The following is a 21,629-nucleotide window of genomic DNA, read 5'->3' as shown; positions in this document are numbered from 1 at the left end:
ACGCACGCACGCACGCACACACACACACACTCTAATGTCATTGCATTAGAGCTATGCTACTCTCGCCTTCCTCCACTCGCATGAAATGCAGACCAGCCTCTCGACTGTAGCCTATAGCGAAAATAAAGAACATTCTCGCTACTCACCAGTACAAAGGCGGCCTGTGTCCGTGGCTCAAATGGGTCTGAGAGGCTAAATGTCATCAAATGGTGGTCCGTGGCTCAAATGGGTCTGAGAGGCTAAATGTCATCAAATGGTGGTCCGTGGCTCAAATGGGTCTGAGAGGCTAAATGTCATCGAATGGCGGTCCGTGGCTCAAATGGGTCTGAGAGGCTAAATGTCATCAAATGGTGGTTCCGTGGCTCAAATGGGTCTGAGAGGCTAAATGTCATCAAACGGTGGTTCCGTGGCTCAAATGGGTCTGAGAGGCTAAATGTCATCAGATGGTGGTCCGTGGCTCAAATGGGTCTGAGAGGCTAAATGTCATCAAACGGTGGTTCCGTGGCTCAAATGGGTCTGAGAGGCTAAATGTCATCAAACGGTGGTTCCGTGGCTCAAATGGGTCTGAGAGGCTAAATGTCATCAAACGGTGGTCCGTGGTTCAAATGGGTCTGAGAGGCTAAATGTCATCAAACGGTGGTTCCGTGGCTCAAATGGGTCTGAGAGGCTAAATGTCATCAAACGGTGGTCCGTGGCTCAGATGGGTCTGAGAGGCTAAATGTCATCAAATGGTGGTCCGTGGTTCAAATGGGTCTGAGAGGCTAAATGTCATCAGATGGTGGTCCGTGGCTCAAATGGGTCTGAGAGGCTAAATGTCATCAAACGGTGGTTCCGTGGCTCAAATGGGTCTGAGAGGCTAAATGACATCAAACTGTGGTTCCGTGGCTCAAATGGGTCTGAGAGGCTAAATGACATCAAACGGTGGTTCCGTGGCTCAAATGCTGAATAAATAATGGTGTGAATGATGTGAAAAGGGTTGAAACCCCTCTCTGATGCACCGTCCAGCGAAACATGTCTCACACCAGAAGGAACACGACATAAAGAGGAACGGACAGGAGTTCTTGCAGTAACACTAGTGTCAATAAGCGCGCTACCCTTTATATTGTTCAGTGGTCCAAATATGGTCACATAAAGTTTGACCAATCCACAACGCCGACAGGTCGGGTCGGCCAATCGAAGAGACCGATACCTGTTCATCGCCCTAATAGAGCGTCGCAGTCCCGCCCCCTACCATGGACCAGGAAATGATTCTCCGTTCATATTCCTCATAATCAGAAAGTATTTATTTAAAGACGTTTACGCCGCGGACAAAGCCAACTCGAGTCGTGACAAATTTTTTGGGCCGAACAAATAATTAGAAAGAAGAAAAAAACGGGAGGTTACAACACTTTTTGTTGTTGTTTTTCTTCTTTGTAATTATTTGTTTGGTCCAAAATATTGTTTGTGTTGTCATGAGTTGTCACGACTCGAGTTGGCTTTGTCCGCAACGCTCTATAGAGCGTCGCAGTCCCGCCCCCTACCATGGACCAGGAAATGAAACCCAATGCATTTTTCCCATAGACATTTCTTAAAGTATTTATTTAAAGACGGTTACGCCGCGGACAAAGCCAACTCGAGTCGTGACAACTCATGACAACACAAACAATATTTTGGACCAAACAAATAATTACAAAGAAGAAAAACAACAAAAAAAGTGTTGTAACCTGCCGTTTTTTTCTTCTTTCTAATTATTTGTTCGGCCCAAAAAATTGTGTTTGTTGTCATGATTTGTCACGACTCGAGTTGGCTTTGTCCGCGGCGTAAACGTCTTTAAATAAATACTTTCTGAAATGTCTATGAGGAAAATGAACGGAGAATAATTTCCTGGTCCAGGGTAGGAGGCGGGACTGCGACGCTCTATAGAGCTTTGCGGACCCGCCCCCCTCCCGAGGACCAGAAGTGATCAGAAGTGAAAATGAACGGGGGTTCATTTTCCCCATAGACTTTTCAAAAAGTATTTATATAAAGACGTTTACACTGCGGACAAAGACAACTGGAGTTGTGACGACAAATGACATTAAACACAATGTTGTGGGAATAATTAGAAAGAAGAAAAACATGGCAGGATACAACACTTTGTTTTGTTTTTCTTCTTACAAATTATTTGATCAGCGAAAAACATTGTGTTTTATTGTCATGATGTGTCACAACTCCAGTAAGTCTTTGTCCGCGGCGTAATCGTCTTCAAATAAATACTTTTTGAAAAGTCTATGAGGAAAATTAACGAGGAATTCACTTCTTGTTCTCCTCGGCCCTTATTTGTCTGCTATAAACACAACACGAGATATAGAGCTCTGTTAACACAACACGAGATATATAGCTCTGTTAACACAACACGAGATATAGAGCTCTGTTAACACAACACGAGATATAGAGCTCTGTTAACACAACACGAGATATAGAGCTCTGTTAACACAACACGAGATATAGAGCTGTTAACACAACACGAGATATATAGCTCTGTTAACACAACACGAGATATAGGGCTGTTAACACAACACGAGATATAGAGCTCTGTTAACACAACACGAGATATAGAGCTGTTAACACAACACGAGATATAGAGCTCTGTTAACACAACACGAGATATAGAGCTGTTAACACAACACGAGATATATAGCTCTGTTAACACAACACGAGATATAGGGCTGTTAACACAACACGAGATATAGAGCTCTGTTAACACAACACGAGATATAGAGCTGTTAACACAACACGAGATATAGAGCTCTGTTAACACAACACGAGATCACAACACTGGTATCGGTATCGGCTAACACAGAAATTGTGGTATCGGGATCGGATCGGGAATGAAAAAAGTGTACATGGGGACATCCCTAGTAAAACATGTTTAAACTAGAACTGCACTCTGTCGAGTGCCTACTTGCGCGTTGCACACTAGTAGGCCATTTATGGCCTACTAGTGTACTGTCGACCGCTACAAACTTTCAAATCTCAGCCTCTCTGTAAAACATTGAAATTAAATACTAAAGTCGGGTCATATCTGGCTGTCAATGGTGACGTAATTACGATATGTTTCAATATTGGTTGGGTAACAGGTAACGTATGTATGTATACATGTATGTAAGTTGAAAGTACTATATTGTGGTCGGCTGGCTTTTTTATCTGCGTATGCTTGATAGGTATATATTATACCGATGTTGATGGTGACGTAATTAGGATATGTTTCAGTGTCGGGTGAATTAAAGGTAATGTCTGTATGTATACATGTATGTAATCTGAAACCTATCTTTATTACGTCGACATCAAAAGCCAGTTATAACCCGGCATTGATACATATCTTAATTACGTCACCATCAATACCTACCAATTAGCATTCAGCTGCATCGTACCAGCACGACCGACCACAATACTTACGCAAGTAAAGACGTGTGGATGACGTAATCAATTTTTAGTAAACTATATATGTCTTGTCAGATGTTTCGATCGGGTCTGCTTATTGACGGTGGAGAACCAGGGTCGCCAAACAGAACGGTTAAGCAAGTTGGCCAGCTCGACTCGAGTGCATTTCTAGTTTGTGACTCATGTATTATTTTCCTGATCGGATGAAATTGAAAATGTATTGTATGTATTGTATGTAATGTTTACTGAAAGAGCAGGAGACACAGGTTACTGGTGACTTCATTTCCAACGGCCCAAGAACCTCTGGTGTTGTCCTGGACAGTCAGTCGAGGCACACATAATTGCAGCGGTCAACTCGATCCTGTAGGTTCACAATCTATAACATTTGCCCCTGCTCCATAACCCCCCGCCACCCACCCTGCTCCATAACCCCCCGCCACCCACCCTGCTCCATAACCCAACATAACCCAACATAACCAACATTCATTTGCCCCTGCTCCATAACCCCCCGCCACCCACCCATAGCCCCTCATTAGCCCCTGCTCCATAACCCCCCCGCCACCCACCCATAGCCCCTCATTAGCCCCTGCTCCATAACCCCCCCGCCACCCACCCATAGCCCCTCATTAGCCCCTGCTCCATAACCCCCCCGCCACCCACCCATAGCCCCTCATTAGCCCCTGCTCCATAACCCCCCGCCACCCACCCATAGCCCTTCATTTGCCCCTGCTCCATAACCCCCCGCCACCCACCCATAGCCCTTCATTTGCCCCTGCTCCATAACCCCCCGCCACCCACCCATAGCCCTTCATTTGCCCCTGCTCCATAACCCCCCGCCACCCACCCATAGCCCTTCACCTCCTTATCCAGACATCTGTCAAATCAAGTTAACTCGATTAACTTGATTTGACTGAGAGAAGCAGGGATGTATGCTTTCAATTAGTCTAAGTTCATGGACTCGGTTCACGTGTCTGAGTTTTGCGGAGGGCTGGGCCGCTTGTTCTCATGTCTGCTCGGATGCAGACCAGTGTTGATTATGGCAGCACATTTTAATTTTAGTTTAAAAAATATATATTTTGGCGGGCCTTGATGCCGTTGAAAGGCCTAATTTTACCGATCTACAAGCTACAAGCTTGTAGATCTGCTATTTTCAGCACGCAACCAAGTGCAAAATGACTTATACTGGCTCTCTTGTTCACTAGTCCCTTCCTGACATTTTAGTCTAGTTTGTATTTGTTGACAAAATTGTCACTTTTTAGTCAATCGTAGCTTAGGTTTCATTTAGTTTCAATGTAGTTTTTGTCAGTGAAAAAAGGTAGTCGACGAACATCTTTTCGTATCGTAGACGAAAACAACACTGGCCTTGCTGTACGCCATTAGAATGTCTTCTACAATCTAAACCACACTAACGTGGGACGTTTGGAGAATTACTACTTTACACCCAAAATATGGCTGTAAGTAAACAGCTTGGTGAATTGGGCCCATTTGGGCTTTGAGGGAGACATGAGGTGTCTGGGGTGTCCACATGCACCCACTAAGAGCCACATGAGTCTGAGTAGATGTTAAATGATGTTAAAATGTGTTTTATTTTAAAGTTGCAATGGAATAATATATTCATGCCTGCGCAAATTGGTGATTTGCAACGTTATTATTCAGTGTGTGTGACGTCAGACCAGAGCTCTGTAAACTATATAATGTATTTTACGGTGTAATTATGTATAAAAAAACCAAAATACTTGTAGTGCTCCTTGTGCTATATTTATAGTACCCCTTGTACTACAAGGAGTTGTACTTTGAACAGAGACAATACAACGGGTACTGTAAACATTTCAAACGGACAAAATGTGGCTTAGTAACATGCTTCTGACCGAGGTGGGCTGGGCGGACGGCTTCGCCATGCCCATCGCAAACGCCGAGAACAAAGCCTTGGAGGAGGAGATCCAGAGGAAGGAGAAGGAGAGCATCACGTGGAAGTACAGACTCCACGAGTCCGAGGACGTGCTCGGCGCCATGGACGAGCAGCTGAAGCGCTGCAACCAGGCGCTGTCGCACACGCACGCCCTCTGCAAGTCCCGGGAGCGGGAGCCCGACCTGGACAACCACTCCAGGGCCCTCGCCGAGCGGGAGACGGGCCACCTGCGGCAGGAGATCGCGCAGCTGCAGAGGGAGCGCTGCGGCCTGGCCGAGCACAAGAGCACGCAGGAGAGCGAGATCTCCAAGGTGGGCCGCAAGCTGGAGGAGCTGGCCAACCAGCTGAACTGGGACCAGCACCGGTTGAACGCCTGGCTGGACGAGGCCGACCGCCGCTACCAGGACACCATGACCATAGTCAAGTACGCCCAGCAGGACGAGAGCAGGATCCAGATACTGTCCGCGGCCATCGAGAAGAAGGCGCTCGTGGCCATCCAGAGGCACAAGGCGCTGGACAAGGAGGTGACCGAGACGATAGCGGCGCAGCTCCACCTGGACAACATGGCGGACGCCTTCCGACAGGCCCACACGGAGAGGCACGAGCTGATCCTTCAGTGGGAGAACACGGTGACGCAGATGAGGCACCGCGACGCCGAGATGCAGCAGTGCGCGCTGCAGCTCGCGCAGCACCACCACCACATCAGGGTGAGGAGCCAGGCGCTCAAAGACAAGACAAAGTCCATGGAGGACATTGTGCAGAACTGCCACGAGCTTACCAAGCAGATCCTGACGACAAACAACGAGTCGGACAGACGGAAACTGGAATACACGGCGCTGGAGAAGACCAGAGTCGACCTGGACAACGAGCTGAAGTGTCTCAAGAACACGCTGTACAGAACCAACCTGGACATCGAGTCCGTGCAGCAGAAGATAGCCAATCAGAATCAGACCATCAAGGTCAAGAGCGACAAGCTGGCGGAGGCCAAGCGCAACAGCGCCGAGCTGACGGACAAGCTGAACAAGGCAACGCACACGACGGCCAGCACGGAGGACAGGGCTCAGCAGCTGGAGGACATCCTCCAGGACGAGCAGGAGGTCATGAAGGAGCTGGACGTCGTGCTGCAGGAGCACAAGGACGCCATGTTCCGCGAGAGCCAGACGCTGACAGCCCTCAAGATACAGGAGAAGAACCTGGAGGCCCAGCTGATCGGCGGCACCGCGGCCTTCCTGAGCCTGGACACGGACCTGGGCAAGCTGGACCAGACCTTCTACACGCAGGAGATCACCATCTACAACCAGAGCTACGAGATCGAGCTGCTGGAGCTGAAGATGTCCCGGATGAAGGCCGACGTGAACACGGAGGACAAGGACATGTTCGAGGCCCAGATCGCCGAGCTGGAGGTGGAACTCGAGGAGAAGAAGACGACGGACAGGCTGCTGAAGGCCGAGCTCCAGCAGCTGGTGGACGACATGATCCGCGTGAGGAGGATCATGGAGAGGGTGGTCATTCAGACGGGAGAGGTCAAAGACAAGGTGGCGGAGGTCCAGCTGTCGAACCGACGGATGGCCAAGGCGCTCCACGTCCTCAAGCGCAAGAGACACGACACCATGGTGGACGACAGGATCCTGAGGCTGCAGATCCGGCACCAGAGGGACCTGCTGTACAACCACGGGGAGGAGATCGTGTCCCAGGAGAAGCAGAGGCAGCGGATGGCGGCGGTCGTCAGGCAGGCCGAGAAGGAGATCCGGGCCAACCGGGACGTGCTCGCCAAGCAGATCAAGGTCGGCGACCAGGAGAGGCAGGGAGCCCACATGAAGCTGCACGAGACCACGCCCAAGATCGACATCATGCGCAAGCGCTACGAGATCCTGATCTGTCCGATGCCCGCCCCGGACGGGGAGGAGTCCAAGGCCTACTTCTTCTCCAAGGCCGAGCAGGTCAAGGAGGAGCTCAGGCGGAGGCTGGACGTCCTGTGGAAGGAGGTCCGCACGAAGGAGATCGAGAACGGCGCCTTCGAGAACTACGTGCAGCTGGCCCTCAGCCACAACGAGACGTACCGCAAGGCCTTCACCAAGGTGTCGGAGGAATCTTGCGCCGAGTACCAGAACAAGCTGAAGCTGGAGGACCAGCTGAGGGCGGCCGAGGAGAAGGCGAAACACAAGAGGCTGGAGATCCGACGGCTGGAGGCCGCCATGGAGGAGATGAACAACAACCTGCACAGCGTCCTGGAGATGGACGTGCACCTCCAGAAGGAGCACATGCAGCAGATCGAGGCGCACATCGCCCAGCTCAACAAGGACCTGGTCTCCCAGAAGGAGAAGCTGTTCCGTGTGACCAAGCAGTACTCCTCAGTGACCAAGGAGGTGCGCGCGGCCTGCCGCACGCGGGAGGAGACCTTCGCCGAGAAGGACATCTGCCTGAGCGAGTGGCGCGACTTCGGCCGGAGGGTCAACGCCGCGCTGCTCGGCGTCGTCGAGGACAACCCCGAGCTCAGGACGCCGCTGGAGACGCTGCTTCCGTCCCTCGCGTCGTCCGGCGTCCGGCGGAGCTACAAGACCAGCTCCCAGCGCAGCAGCGCGGCCTCCTCTCTGAGGAGGCCGGCGGCGGGCAGCGCTCCCCCGACGTCTCTCGTGATGTCTCCCTCGTCCGGGCCCACGGTGAACCTGGGGCTGGGGCTCTCCGTGACTCCGCTGACCACCGGGGGCAGTGCTTCCAACAGCACTACTACCAGCAGCACCGGCGGAAGCAACAAGCAACAGGAAGGCGGCAGAAGCTCAAAGGCGCAGAGGAGGGGGAGGGGCTGAAAGCTGCAGAACAACCGCCGGTCTCCCCCTCTTTTTCCCTCCGAGGGTTTCGCCTCGCGTGGGCTGTGCTTTTGAGGTTAGGTTAATTTCTGTTTGGGTTAAGGTTAGGTTTCTTGTACAGTAGGTTTAGGCGTAGTTTTTGAGAGGTTAAGGGTAGTTTTAGGCATAGCTTTCTGAGGTTAGGTTTAGGTCGTAGTTTTCTGAGGTTAGGTTTAGGCGTAGCTTTCTGGGGTTAGGTTTAGGTCGTAGTTTTCTGAGTTTAGGTTTAGGTGTAGTTTTTGAGAGGTTAAGTTTAAGCTGCGTTCACACTGGCAGATGCAAAAGATTCAAAGCTACACAGCGTATTTGCTGTGTAGCTTCGTATCTTTGTATCTGAAGTTGAAACCAGCTCAACGTTTTTGTAGCCGATTTAGCAGCAGCTACAAATGTCGGATGTATCTTTGTATCTTCATGTCGCTGAGCTTCCATTGAGAATGAATAGTAGACTGTAACTTTGTATCTTCATGTCGCTGAGCTTCCATTGAGAATGAATGGTAGACTGTATCTTTGTATCTTCATGTCGCTGAGCTTCCATTGAGAATGAATGGTAGACTGTATCTTTGTATCTTCATGTCGCTGGCTTCCATTGGCAATGAATGGTAGACTGTATCTTTCTATCTGCCCGTGTGAATACAGTTTAGGCGTAGTGTTTGAGAGGTTAAGCTTAGGTTTAGGGATAATTTTTAGGATTAGGCATAGTTTTTGAGAAGTTGGGCTAAGGTTTAGGCATAGTTTTTAGGTTTAGACATAGTTTTTGAGAGGTTAAGCTTAGGTTTTTAGGTTTAGACATAGTTTTTGAGAGGTTAAGCTTAGTTTTTAGGTTTAGGCATAGTTTTTGAGACGTTATGCTTAGGTTGATGCATGGTTTTTGAGAGGTTAAGCTTTGGTTGAGGCATGGTTTTTGTGAGGCTACGGTCAGTTTTCGACAAAGTCCACCGAACCTTAACATTTTAAACTAGTTTTTTACCTCCTTTTGAATCAGTTTAATTGTTGGTGTGTGTGTTTGCGACGTTAGAATTTCATTGCGATGTTTTTGATGTTTTAGTCTTTTTGTCGACTATATACGAACAGTGAACAGACTGTCTACGGACAGTGGTCTACGCATGGTCTGATGTTTCCATTGGACATCCCTTTGGGTCAGCTCGTGTTGATCATTTTAAATGTGCTATGTAGAAACAAAATTACTTGACTTGGACTAACTTTCAGATCAAGGCAGGACTTATTAACAGTTAATTAATTACCTTAAATTTTGTTCATATTCAGTTAAGATTGTGGTTTCTAGATTGTGAGTTCCAGTTATGATGTATTCGTTTTCGTTTTAGGTTTTTATTTAGTCTTCCAGTTTGGTGTTTGATTTTAGGTTTAGTTTCAGTTAGCTGTAGTAGGGCGGCTGTGGCTCAGGAGGTAGAGCAGGTCGTCCAATGATCCCTGGGTCGGCGGTTCGAATCCCGGCTCCTCCTCCTGTCCACATGTCGAAGTGTCCTTGGGCAAGACACTGAACCCTACATTGCCTCCAGTGAGTCGGTCGGTGTGAGCTTGCCACCGTCGGTGTGTGAATGTGGGAAGTGAGGACGCTGGCGTCGACTGTTCGCCGCTTCACCTCCCAATGTATGAATGAGCGCTTTGAGCACTTGGAAAAGCGCTATAAAAATGCAATTCATTATTAGTGCATAAGTAGTTTGTTAGCTTTGTTTTTAGAAACTGACTTGGTTTAGATTTTATTTAGTATTCGTATACAGGCACGTGCAGAGTGTTAGGGGCTTTAATCACATAAGAGGGCACTTTTGGCCCAAAATATCAGATCTACAAGGAAGCTCACAAGAGCTTCATCATATCATCAATACCATGCTGTATTGATGTTGGTACCATACCGTACGAGAGATAACAGTTTAAACGTTGATCAAAATAACAATTCTTCTACATTCTCATTGTGACACTTGTAAAATGAAACAAACTCTCCATCCTTTAGTAGTCCGGGAGCCGAAGGCTGATTTTTGGCTGAATGTGGTTTTGTCAGATTGTTTCTCAACTGATTCTTGTAGCTTGGGGTCACCTCTTAAGAAGAGCTCTGTGTGTCTGTCTGTCCAAGCACGGAAATAGCTTGGTTGGTAACTCTGTCATTTCTCGACCGTTTCGGACGCGGGGCGGCTCGTCGGAACCGGGCAAGCCCCCTGGCCGCATTCCTGGGGGTCTGGATGTTCCAGGGACCCCCCCAGGGACCCCCACGCGGTAACTTTCATTTCTCGACCGTTTTGGACCTGGGGCCGTGTTCCTGTGGGTCTGGGATTTCCGCGGACCCCCCGGAGACCCCCACACGGAGTTGCACCACTCACTTCACACAGGTGTGATTTTTTGTTATTAACCCCTTAATGCCCAAAACACAAAAAAGTCCACCCAAAATACAGTTTTATGGTATTTCATGCAAAATACTTGGCCTAATCCATCCATCCATCTTCAACCGCTTATCCGTAGTCGGGTCGCGAAACACATCTTGATGACATGTGTTTCACCATGTTAATGATTTTTTTTCAGACCTCTAGTTCAAGGAAACACAGAAGGGGGGACTTTTATTATTTCCAGCTCTAATGACATAGTAAAATGTTGAAAATGAGTGGAATGCAGGCTAAATTGGGGAGAAAGTGGGGGTAAAAATGTATTGGCTACTGCAAATATTATTTTCAGATATATTTGAGTAGGTACACTTACAATGTTTAATTTCAACAATGCCATGCATTACATTTCCGCAGGTAAAGTATAATGTAATATATTTTAACCCTTTCAGCGCTATCATTTATTGAAACATTAGGATCTAATTCACGCCAGCATTTTTTTAATTTGAGGTCTTATTTTGAAAAGCCGCCATTTCCGCTCCGCTAGCAGTAGTCCTAAATTAGGAATTTACACGGAGCTGGGCCGGCCTTGTTTAAATTGTGAATCCAGACCGGAGCTCTGCAGAGCTCCAGAGCGTCAGCTCTGTGCCGTCAAAGAAACGCTGTTTTGACCAAAATGCCATATGGGACAAGGAATAGGAGATACAGGCGATTGAAAGAAATGGATAGAATGGATTATTATGGCGACGACGATCTAAGATGGGCGATCCAGTGCTGTGCTAACAACAGAGCTAGCTAACCGGCTAACGTAAGTAGTATTTTGGCTCGAGCAATCGAACGCTCTATAAAAGCGCAATTGCCGAAGGGCTTCAGCAATGGCGTTAAGTGTTAGTATCAAAATTAGGCTTCAATTGACAAAGGTCTTCGCCAATGGCGCTGAAAGTATTAACAAACCAATCAGACAAGTATTTATCTTAATGAATACACATACAAATGTATTAATCAAACCAATGCATTGGAGGGAAAGAAAAAAAAACATTGTAAAAAATTAGTAACAATTTAGTAATTTCTATGTTCTATTGATTGGAGAACACAAAGTCCTTGCGGTCTTGTTTCAGGCCCTATGCAATCAATTCATAGACATGAAGAATAACACTTGTTTTATTATCATCATACATCACATTCCATGCTCAGCCAATCAAATCATCACAAAATGTCATTCCGGCCAATCACCTTTTCTGCCCTCACAATTTTATCCTCAATATGTACATCAGCCAATCAAATCATCGTGTTTGTGCTCACACAAAGACAAAGCCCCATATGAGGTGCTAGCGCCCCTCAACAAAAAAATCAATATCATCAATAACAAAATATATCATTACAGGAAAAAAATAAAACACTATGTATCAGAGTTGGAGAAAGTTAGGGTGGGTGATCACCTGTTTAAAGGAGAAGTGATCATTTCCTCTCCATTGGGCCTGCTGAAAGGTGGACTTTCAGGCCTGTTTTAAAAGAGGGATTGCATTTTTTTGAGGGAAGGAGTCAGAGCATTCCACACCTGGGTGGCCATGCTGTAGAAGGCGATTTTACCCATATTTGTTTTGAAATATATGAGCAGTATAATAATCCATAATATTGTCCTTGTCTATCAACCTCCCTACGAACATACAGCTGTTTAATTTCCACGCCAACAGCCCCATCTAGTGGTTTGTCGCATTGTGCCAGGCTTTGAGGTGTAAGGCTTTTATTTTGAAGAGCTACCAGCTGATGTGGTGAACTTCTGGTAACGGGGCACAGGTTTTTATTGAGCTCCAAAAACATGGATGTTCTGTATGATCACCTCAATCTGAGCTTCAATTCCACTAAAAACGTTGCTAAAGATAGTCTGTATGGAGGAAAATAATCAATGACGTCACCGATGTGGAAGCAAAGCGTTGCCGGGCAACGATGACACCAAGAGCTAAGGTGAAGTAATCTGAAGAGACACTAAGGTGTCTCTTCAGATTACTTGAAACTTTGAAACTCTTGTCACAATGTTATAATTGGAAAGGTTTTTCTCCTGTGTGGACACAAAGGTGATCCTTCAAGGCAGGTGACCAACTGAAACTCTTGTCAAAATGTTTACATTGGAAAGGTTTTTCTCCTGTCTGGACATGCTGGTGTATTCTCAGGTAATATGCAGTAGTAAAAATCTTGTTACAATGTTTACAGTGGAATAAGGCTGTACCCTAGCCCTTTTTTTAGGACTCGAACTTCGGCAGGAATTTTCGAGCGAACATCCGGACCATTTGTTTCTAATTAATTTAAAAAATAACCTTTGAGATGTCTCGATCAGAGCGCAGCGGTCTCCCCTGCTCTTTATCAATCTCTCTCGTCTCTCCCAACACACACACACACACACACACACACACACACAGTCAAGCGGCTCCGCGAAAACAGCTGATCTGCGAGCTTGCTGGCAGACGACAGCGTATAGTTTGCTCGTTAGCTGTCACTCGTTCATTTGTTCCACCTGTGTAGAAGCGCATTGAAGTGGGCACAGGGCAAAAGCAGAACCTCTGTCACCGTGACCGTTTTGCTTAACAATGATCAGAGTTCACTTCTTTTTAGCAATAGGCTATGTGATGCTAGAGAGCATATGCTAATATATTATGGCTGCTAAGAACGGTTCCCTCTATCAGCGATCATGCTGGTGTGTGTGTGTGTGTGTGTGTGTGTGTGTGAGTGAGTGAGTGAGACGCGTCAGACATTCCATTCAATGGAACTCTTTTGTTCTCACAGAACAAGGTGAGAAAGGTCAATCACCTCAGCTGTAGGCCAATCAGCAAATTAATGTGCAGTTGTGCACGGGAGACTTTGGAGAGGGACAGAAGAACAAGGAGACATTTCTTTAAAAAAGCATAACTTCTGACAGGAATGCACTAGAAACCTACTTTTTTTTACATGCTCATATCGCATTCTCGCCAAGATATATTTTCGAGTAAATAAAAAAGGAAAAAAATAATATTTTTGTTTTAATAAAAATAATAAAAAATAAAAAAAAACGAATGGTTCAAGCACATTAATTAAGATTTGAGTGCCAACCTTAACGAGCGAACATTCGAACCTTGAATGTTTGGGGACAGCCTTACAGTGGAATGTTTTTTCTCCTGTGGACACATAGGTGTGACTTGAAAACTTGAAACTCTTGTCACAATGTTTACAGTGAAAATGTTTTTTCTACAGTGTGGACACGCTGGTGTGTTTTCAGGGAATCTGATGCTGTGAAACTCTTGTCACAATGTTTACATTGGAAAGGTTTTTCTCCAGTGTGGACATGAGGATGTATCTTCAGGTTTCCTGAATGACTGAAACTCTTGTCACAATGTTTACATTGGAAAGGTTTTTCTCCAGTGTGGACATGAGGATGTATCTTCAGGTTACCTGACCGGCTGAAACTCTTGTCACAATGTTTACAGTGGAAAGGTTTTTCTCCAGTGTGGATACACTGGTGTTTTTTCAGGGAATCTGATACTGTGAAACTCTTGTCACAATTTTTTCAGTGGAGAGGTTTTTCTCCAGTGTGGATACGCTGGTGTTTTTTCAGAGAGTCTGATCGTGTGAAACTCTTGTCACAATGTTTACATTGGAAAGGTTTTTCTCCAGTGTGGACACGAAGGTGATTCTTCAGTTGACTTGACCGAGTGAAACTCATGTCACAATGTTTACATTGGAAAGGTTTTTCTCCAGTGTGGACATGAAGGTGTGTCTTCAGGGAGTCTGATCGTGTGAAACTCTTGTCACAATGTTTACATTGGAAAGGTTTTTCTCCAGTGTGGACATGAAGATGTGTCTTCAGTTGACTTGACCGAGTGAAACTCATGTCACAATGTTTACATTGGAAAGGTTTTTCTCCAGTGTGGACATGAAGATGTGTCTTCAGGTTACCTGAATGACTGAAACTCTTGTCACAATGTTTACATTGGAAAGGTTTTTCTCCAGTATGGACATGAAGATGTGTCTTCAGGTTACCTGAATGACTGAAACTCTTGTTACAATGTTTACATTGGAAAGGTTTTTCTCCAGTGTGGACATGAAGGTGATTCTTCAGGTTACCTGAGAGTCTGAAACTCTTGTCACAATGTTTACATTGGAAAGGTTTTTCTCCAGTGTGCTTACGCTTGTGTGTCGTCAGATTATTTGACTGACTGAAACTCTTGTCACAATGTTTACATTGGAAAGGTTTTTCTCCAGTGTGGACATGAAGGTGTGTCTTCAGGGAGTCTGATCGTGTGAAACTCTTGTCACAATGTTTACATTGGAAAGGTTTTTCTCCAGTGTGGACACGAAGGTGATTCTTCAGTTGACTTGACCGAGTGAAACTCATGTCACAATGTTTACATTGGAATGGTTTTTCTCCAGTGTGGATACGCTGGTGTTTTTTCAGGGAGTCTGATCGTGTGAAACTCTTGTCACAATGTTTACATTGGAAAGGTTTTTCTCCAGTGTGGACACGAAGGTGATTCTTCAGTTGACTTGACCGAGTGAAACTCATGTCACAATGTTTACATTGGAAAGGTTTTTCTCCAGTGTGGACATGAAGATGTGACTTCAGGTTACCTGAATGACTGAAACTCTTGTCACAATGTTTACATTGGAAAGGTTTTTCTCCAGTGTGGACATGAAGGTGTGTCTTCAGGTAACCTGTCCGGCTGAAACTCTTGTTACAATGTTTACATTGGAAAGGTTTTTCTCCAGTGTGGACATGAAGGTGATTCTTCAGGTTACCTGAGAGTCTGAAACTCTTGTCACAATGTTTACATTGGAAAGGTTTTTCTCCAGTGTGCTTACGCTCGTGTGTCGTCAGATTATTTGACTGACTGAAACTCTTGTCACAATGTTTACATTGGAAAGGTTTTTCTCCAGTGTGGACATGAAGGTGTGTCTTCAGGTTACCTGAAAGTCTGAAACTCTTGTTACAATGTTTACAGTGGAAAGGTTTTTCTCCAGTGTGGACATGAAGGTGTGTCTTCAGGTTACCTGAAAGTCTGAAACTCTTGTTACAATGTTTACAGTGGAAAGGTTTTTCTCCAGTGTGGACATGAAGGTGTGTCTTCAGGTGACCTGACCGACTGAAACTCTTGTCACAATGTTTACAGTGGAAAGGTTTTTCTCCAGTGTGGATACACTGGTGTTTTTTCAGGGAATCTGAAACTGTGAAACTCTTGTCACAATGTTTACATTGGAAAGGATTTTCTCCAGTGTGGACATGAAGGTGTGTTTTCAAAATACTTGAAAACATGAAACTCTTGTCACAATGTTTACATTGGAAAGGTTTTTCTCCAGTGTGGATACACTGGTGTTTTTTCAGGGAATCTGATCGTGTGAAACTCTTGTCACAATGTTTACATTGGAAAGGTTTTTCTCCAGTGTGGACACGAAGGTGATTCTTCAGGTGACCTGACCGACTGAAACTCTTGTCACAATGTTTACATTGGAAAGGTTTTTCTCCAGTGTGCATACGCTCGTGTGTCGTCAGATTATTTGACTGACTGAAACTCTTGTCACAATGTTTACATTGGAAAGGTTTTTCTCCAGTGTGGACATGAAGGTGTGTCTTCAGGTTACCTGAAAGTCTGAAACTCTTGTTACAAAGTTTACAGTGGAAAGGTTTTTCTCCAGTGTGGACACGCTGGTGCTTTATCAGGGAACCTGAGTCACTGAAACTCTTGTCACGCCGTTCGTCATCATCGTCTTCACTGGTCTCCTCCCAATCATCACTGTCTTCAGTAACTTCAGTGTCAGATTCAAGTTCAACTTCAACCTCAGAGCAGTGGGAAGATATGTCATCTTCATCATCATCATCATCATCACCTTTCACTGCTAGTAATGTCAACGTTGACCCAACAGGTTCCTCTGGTCTTTGAAGTAGTTCCTCCTGTTCGTCTTTAAGCTCCTCCTGTTCTTCTTTAATGTGTGGAGGCTCTGGTTCCTCCTGGAGCAGACAGGGGCTCCTCTCCTGTTCAGGGGAAACTTCCTCTTTACACACAACCATGTGCAGGATGTCTAGGAGCAGAAACACAACATGATGGTCAACACTGGATTTCTAAAATGTAAATACATTCTTCTTCCATGTTCCATGTACACAATGAGCTATTGCCTACCAAGATAAGATTGACTAAACCGTTACTAACTACAGGTTATTACTGTTCTGAAAGATTTTAGCAAAATACATTGTTTCTTCAGGAACAATATTTTCTAGTTTGCCATTGTTATTGTCCAGTGAAAGTAAGACATTGTGGCAGCCTTACATAACAGAAAATATTAACCCAGCTTGTGTGCCCACGACGTCCTGGGAATTACCCGTATGGGGTGCCCAAGACGTCTGTGGACGTCTTTGCAAAAAGACGTAAAAAAATAAATATTTCAAAAAAATGAATGTAAACTGTGGGTTAAGACCGGGAACACATCTGTGTCACCTTAGCTTTTAACTGTTATTTTAAATCTTTGCTTCTGGAGGTCCCTGGAAGTAAATGCTTTCAGATGGGGGTCTGAAAAAGTCAAAAACGTCTTTGGGCTGGAGGCACTTTGTGAAAAAGAAGTTAAAGAAGTACTTGGCCTAGAATGAGTTGGTTGGTTGGGGCGACTGTGGCTCAAGAGGTAGAGCAAGTCGTCCAATGATCCATGGGTCGGCGGTTCGAATCCCGGCTCCTCCTGTCTACATGTCGAAGTGTCCTTGGGCAAGACACTGAACCCCAAATTGCTCCCGATGTGCTGGTTGGTACCTTGCATGGCTTCCGCCGCAATCGGTGTATGAATGTGTGTGTGAATGGGTGAATGTAATGCACAATCTATGTAAAGCGCCTTGGATAAAGGCGCTATATAAATGCACCATTTACCATTTACCATTTTAAAGAAAGAGCACATAAAACTTACTGAGGTGTGGTTTGTCTTCAGCTTCCTCTTTAATAGAAACGTCTTCAGCTTCCTGTTTAATAGAAGCAGCTTCCTGTTTAATAGAAACGTCTTCAGCTTCCTGTTTAATAGAAGCAGCTTCCTGTTTAATAGAAACGTCTTCAGCTTCCTGTTTAATAGACACGTCTTCAGCTTCCTGTTTAATAGAAGCAGCTTCCTGTTTAATAGACAAGTCTTCAGCTTCCTGTTTAATAGAAACGTCCCTGGCTGAGTCTGGAGAGTTCATCTTCACCTGGGAGTGATGCATCATGGGTATTGTAGTTCTTATGAGTCTGGAGAGTTCGTCTTCACCTGCAGTCTGGACTCCGGTCTGCAAAGAGAATAGGGAAGGACTTTAATAACTGGAGACCTATAGTCCGGCAGCCGGGGGTGTGGAGTGGGGAATTTGTTATATAGTTTTTGTATTGGCCTAAAATATTGCCTATATACAAGTACATACATACATACATACACTTGCTGTCTGTATTGAGCAATTTATCTTATAAGGTTTTATATGTGACCATACCATTACCTATATACCGTAAATCCTCAAATACATTCCTTCCTTCAATAAAAAGCCGTCCCCCTATTAATTACCGGTGGTGGCGTTGAATTAAGTATATACAAACCGCCCTTATTTTATTAGCCGGGTTTTTTTGTGTTTTGTTTTTTTCAAGTGCCGTATCTGTTACCTTCGCTGCCCTGGCTGGTCACTAGTGTCCAGATGCCGGTGGTCGCGTTGCTCGCACTCGCGCACAACGCAACAAACAAACTTCGTTAGAGAACGCCACTATGAGCACTTTACATGGCCACGGACAACGAGAGCAGCAGTCTAACTGCGGAGGAGGGAGGAGAATGACACAAATCCAATTTCGTTCTATAAAGGGTAGATCCGCTATCGTTTTGGGGACTGCTGAGCCCCCAAAACGATAGCGGATCTACCCTTTATAGAACGAACGTACCCATATGCTATGAGCTATGTTGCTAACGCGACCTCTCTCTCTTTCTCTCTCTAACGCAACGCTCTCTCTCTAACGCGACTATCTCTCTCTCTCTCGTCTCTCTCTCTCTAACACAACTCTCTCTAACGCGACTCTCTCTCTCTCTCTCTCTCTAACGCGACTATCTCTCTCTCTCTCTCTCGTCTCTCTCTCTCTAACGCAACTCTCTCTCTAACGCGACTCCCTCTCGTCTCTCTCTCTAACGCGTCTATCTCTCTCTCTCTCTCTCTCTAACGCAACTCTCTCTCTAACGCGACTCCCTCTCTCTCTCTCGTCTCTCTCTCTAACGCGACTATCTCTCTCTCTCTCTCTCTCTCTAACGCAACTCTCTCTCTAACGCGACTCCCTCTCTCTCTCTCGTCTCTCTCTCTAACGCGACTATCTCTCTCTCTCTCTCTCTCGTCTCTCTCTCTCTAACGCAACTGTCTCTCTAACGCGACTCCCTCTCTCTCTCGTCTCTCTCTCTCCCCCGTTGAAGTTGCAACAGTTGGATCACTGCAGTGTTGCACTGTTCATATTAGCTGCTTTGATATTATAGGAAATGGCCTACCATACATTTCATTTTCATGTTATTATTTGCATCTGAACTTGTCATTAACTGTAGGCCTAGATACATACCATAGCCTATTTGAATGTTCAGTAAATAGTATATTAAATAGTAGTGACCAGATTTGACTGAGGGACTCCCATTGGATTTTTTTCACGTCATATGAAAGCAGGGAATCATAGTTTAAAATTGACATTGGTTGTTCAAGTTAAATTGATGTGTTGATTTTATTATGGTATTTACCAGAGGCAATATGCCATTATTAAAAAAAGTTAAAATGACCAGTGAGCACCCGCAACTGCACTTTTTAATATTTTATGAGGACTTATTCGTTTCAATAAATGAGTCCAGTACATTTTACAGGGTTCTAACTGTCTAACAGTGATTTATTCATTATGATCTTTTGAAAAATATAGGCCTCCTTCTTATAGCTGCCTCCTTCCAATAAAAGCCCGGTATCAGAATCAGTTGAGACAAATAAAAGCCCCGGATTATAAATGAGGATTTACGGTACGGCAATAATGTCAAATTTCATTATGCTTCAACGCTTAGGCCGCCAGCATTTATTGATGTAATTTATTGATGTAATTCACACCAGCCTTTTGCCCTGTTTAACTCTTATTTTGAAGAGCCAAAAACCCAGACCGGAAGATATATTCTTATGTTACGGTGTGTGACAATGTTTACCGCGGGTCCTGCTAAAACATAATGGAGGCGCATCACAGCGCCGGCTCTAGGCACCCGTTTCGACTGGTATCAATGGACAAGACCGCAGTTATCAGTTAGGATCAGTACGGGCATGCTCTGCCGACCCAACGGCTCAGTCGGTAGTTCTCCGTGATTATTTCGCTTGATAATCACCGCCGTGTCTGGTGGCCTTGAGCCACGTGAGGCACCATGAGTCGCCGTGCCGAGCGTTGCGAAGGCCACCAGACCCGAATCAGCGCCGTCCGAGTTACGTCCCGATAGGCAGAGAATAGTATATATTAGTAGCCCCTAGTTTCCATGCGCCGACAATAGTTGGAAATGACACGTCCACCAGGGGGAAACCTTGACCAGGCTACTATGGTGAGTAGGCCAGTATGGCCATACTGGGCCCATAAGATGCATGATAAACGGACATACTTGGCCCATAAGATCGTATGATAACGGTCGAATCCGCAGCTCTAGGCCTGGGCCGTGGAATAAACCTTGTTTGGACCAAAAATGCCAAGGGACAAGGAATAGGAGATACAGGCGATTGAAAGAAACAGATAGAATGGGTGTTTATGGGCACGACGATCAAGATAGCGGGATCCAGTTATTGGCAACCCGATGCTAACGTGAGTAGCATTATGACTTGATCAATCAAAAGCACTATAAAACACCAATTGCCGTTGATCTACGGCAATGGCGGACTAAGTGTTAAGTAGCATGTGACATGTCAAACTAGAGGGTTTTCATGATTCTGAATCCATTCCATTAGTTTTGCACAAAAAACACTCCTTTGGCTAAAAACGGGCATAGCCGTCATCACAAATGTGATGAGGTCAGCACATTCGGGCAAGTGGCTATGGCTGTTTTTTGTGGATGGAATGGATTAATAATCCTTGCCTTATATAGGTTGTTAATGGTATGTATGGTCACATATCCCCCTATAAAAAACTATTGCTCAATACCAGCCGGTCAGCAAGTGGACTCATGAATGTATGTGTAGACAATATTTTAGGCAAAAATAAATGTACCAATATAGCTGCAAGCAGTGATAAGGCAGGACCAAGAAAGAAGACATACGCAAAAAGAACAATATGCACAAATAAAACTCACGGGCTGAGTTGTCCGTACCCGGATTTGAACACACAACCTTGTGGTCCGAAGGCGAGAGCTCAACCATTTGCCTAATTGGAGTGAAACTGCTTTCAGTACTATTTGGCATGACCCTCTACTATACTGTAAAGTGACATAAGCATATGACACTGCATGTATGTATTAAAGGCAGAAGAAGAATTTTCACAAACCAGCAATTTTCATTGGCTCATAAAAACTTCATTTTTTCACTTAAACAAAATGTACTACGATTTGTTGTCCGTATAGGTCCAAAGTTCATGTGTAGACGTTTTTGTGCATTTTCATCAAAGATCCTGGGAGGAGATACATTTTAACTATTTTTCATATCATTTAAAATGGCGGGTGATCTAAAGGTCAGAGGTCAAAAGTCAGAACACGAAAGTTGTTCGGCATGAGTACTGTTGACGGGGTGGCTTCCTCAACATTCATCGATCAGCCGGCCCACAAGCTCCTTCACCCAGGTCCGAAGAGAGCCTATGGTAAGATGGGAGACCGTGCAATGACTGAGCCTTTGGATGAAGTGGAATTTATCCAAATTCCGGGGTGGCTGTCAAAAGGCTCATGGAGAGTCACTGACACCCAATCAAGCCTGAGTGAGTGGCAGCTTGTTCATTGGCCACGCACAGGTGTGGGAGGCGATATAAGTAGAACTAGCTGCACTGTGCACTCATTCCCTGATGCATGCTCAGATCACCACACCAGTGCTGTCTCCTGTCTCCCAACCTCCAGAACTATATAAGTAGAACTAGCTGCACTCATTCCCTGATGCATGCTCAGATCACCACACCAGTGCTGTCTCCTGTCTCCCAACCTCCAGAACTACCACCTTTCTTC

The 21,629-nt window shown here is 45.4% G+C and overlaps 1 protein-coding gene across 1 annotated transcript; it reads left to right on the top strand.

Moving 5' to 3' along the window:
- Positions 1-5,259: 5,259 nt before the first annotated feature.
- Positions 5,260-8,118, top strand: LOC306940284 (coiled-coil domain-containing protein 39-like; the record flags this gene model as incomplete). The annotated part of the gene is made up of 1 exon (XM_079525306.1): positions 5,260-8,118. One exon carries the CDS (start codon positions 5,260-5,262, stop codon positions 8,116-8,118), a length of 2,859 nt encoding a protein of 952 aa, XP_079381432.1.
- Between the last annotated feature and the right edge of the window lie 13,511 nt (positions 8,119-21,629).

The sequence above is a fragment of the Electrona antarctica genome (assembly GCF_951216825.1).
Source record: "Electrona antarctica genome assembly, chromosome: 16".
Lineage (NCBI taxonomy): Eukaryota > Metazoa > Chordata > Actinopteri > Myctophiformes > Myctophidae > Electrona > Electrona antarctica.
The sequence above is the reverse complement of the archived record's forward strand: the minus strand, read 5'-3'. Positions and strand labels throughout refer to the sequence as shown.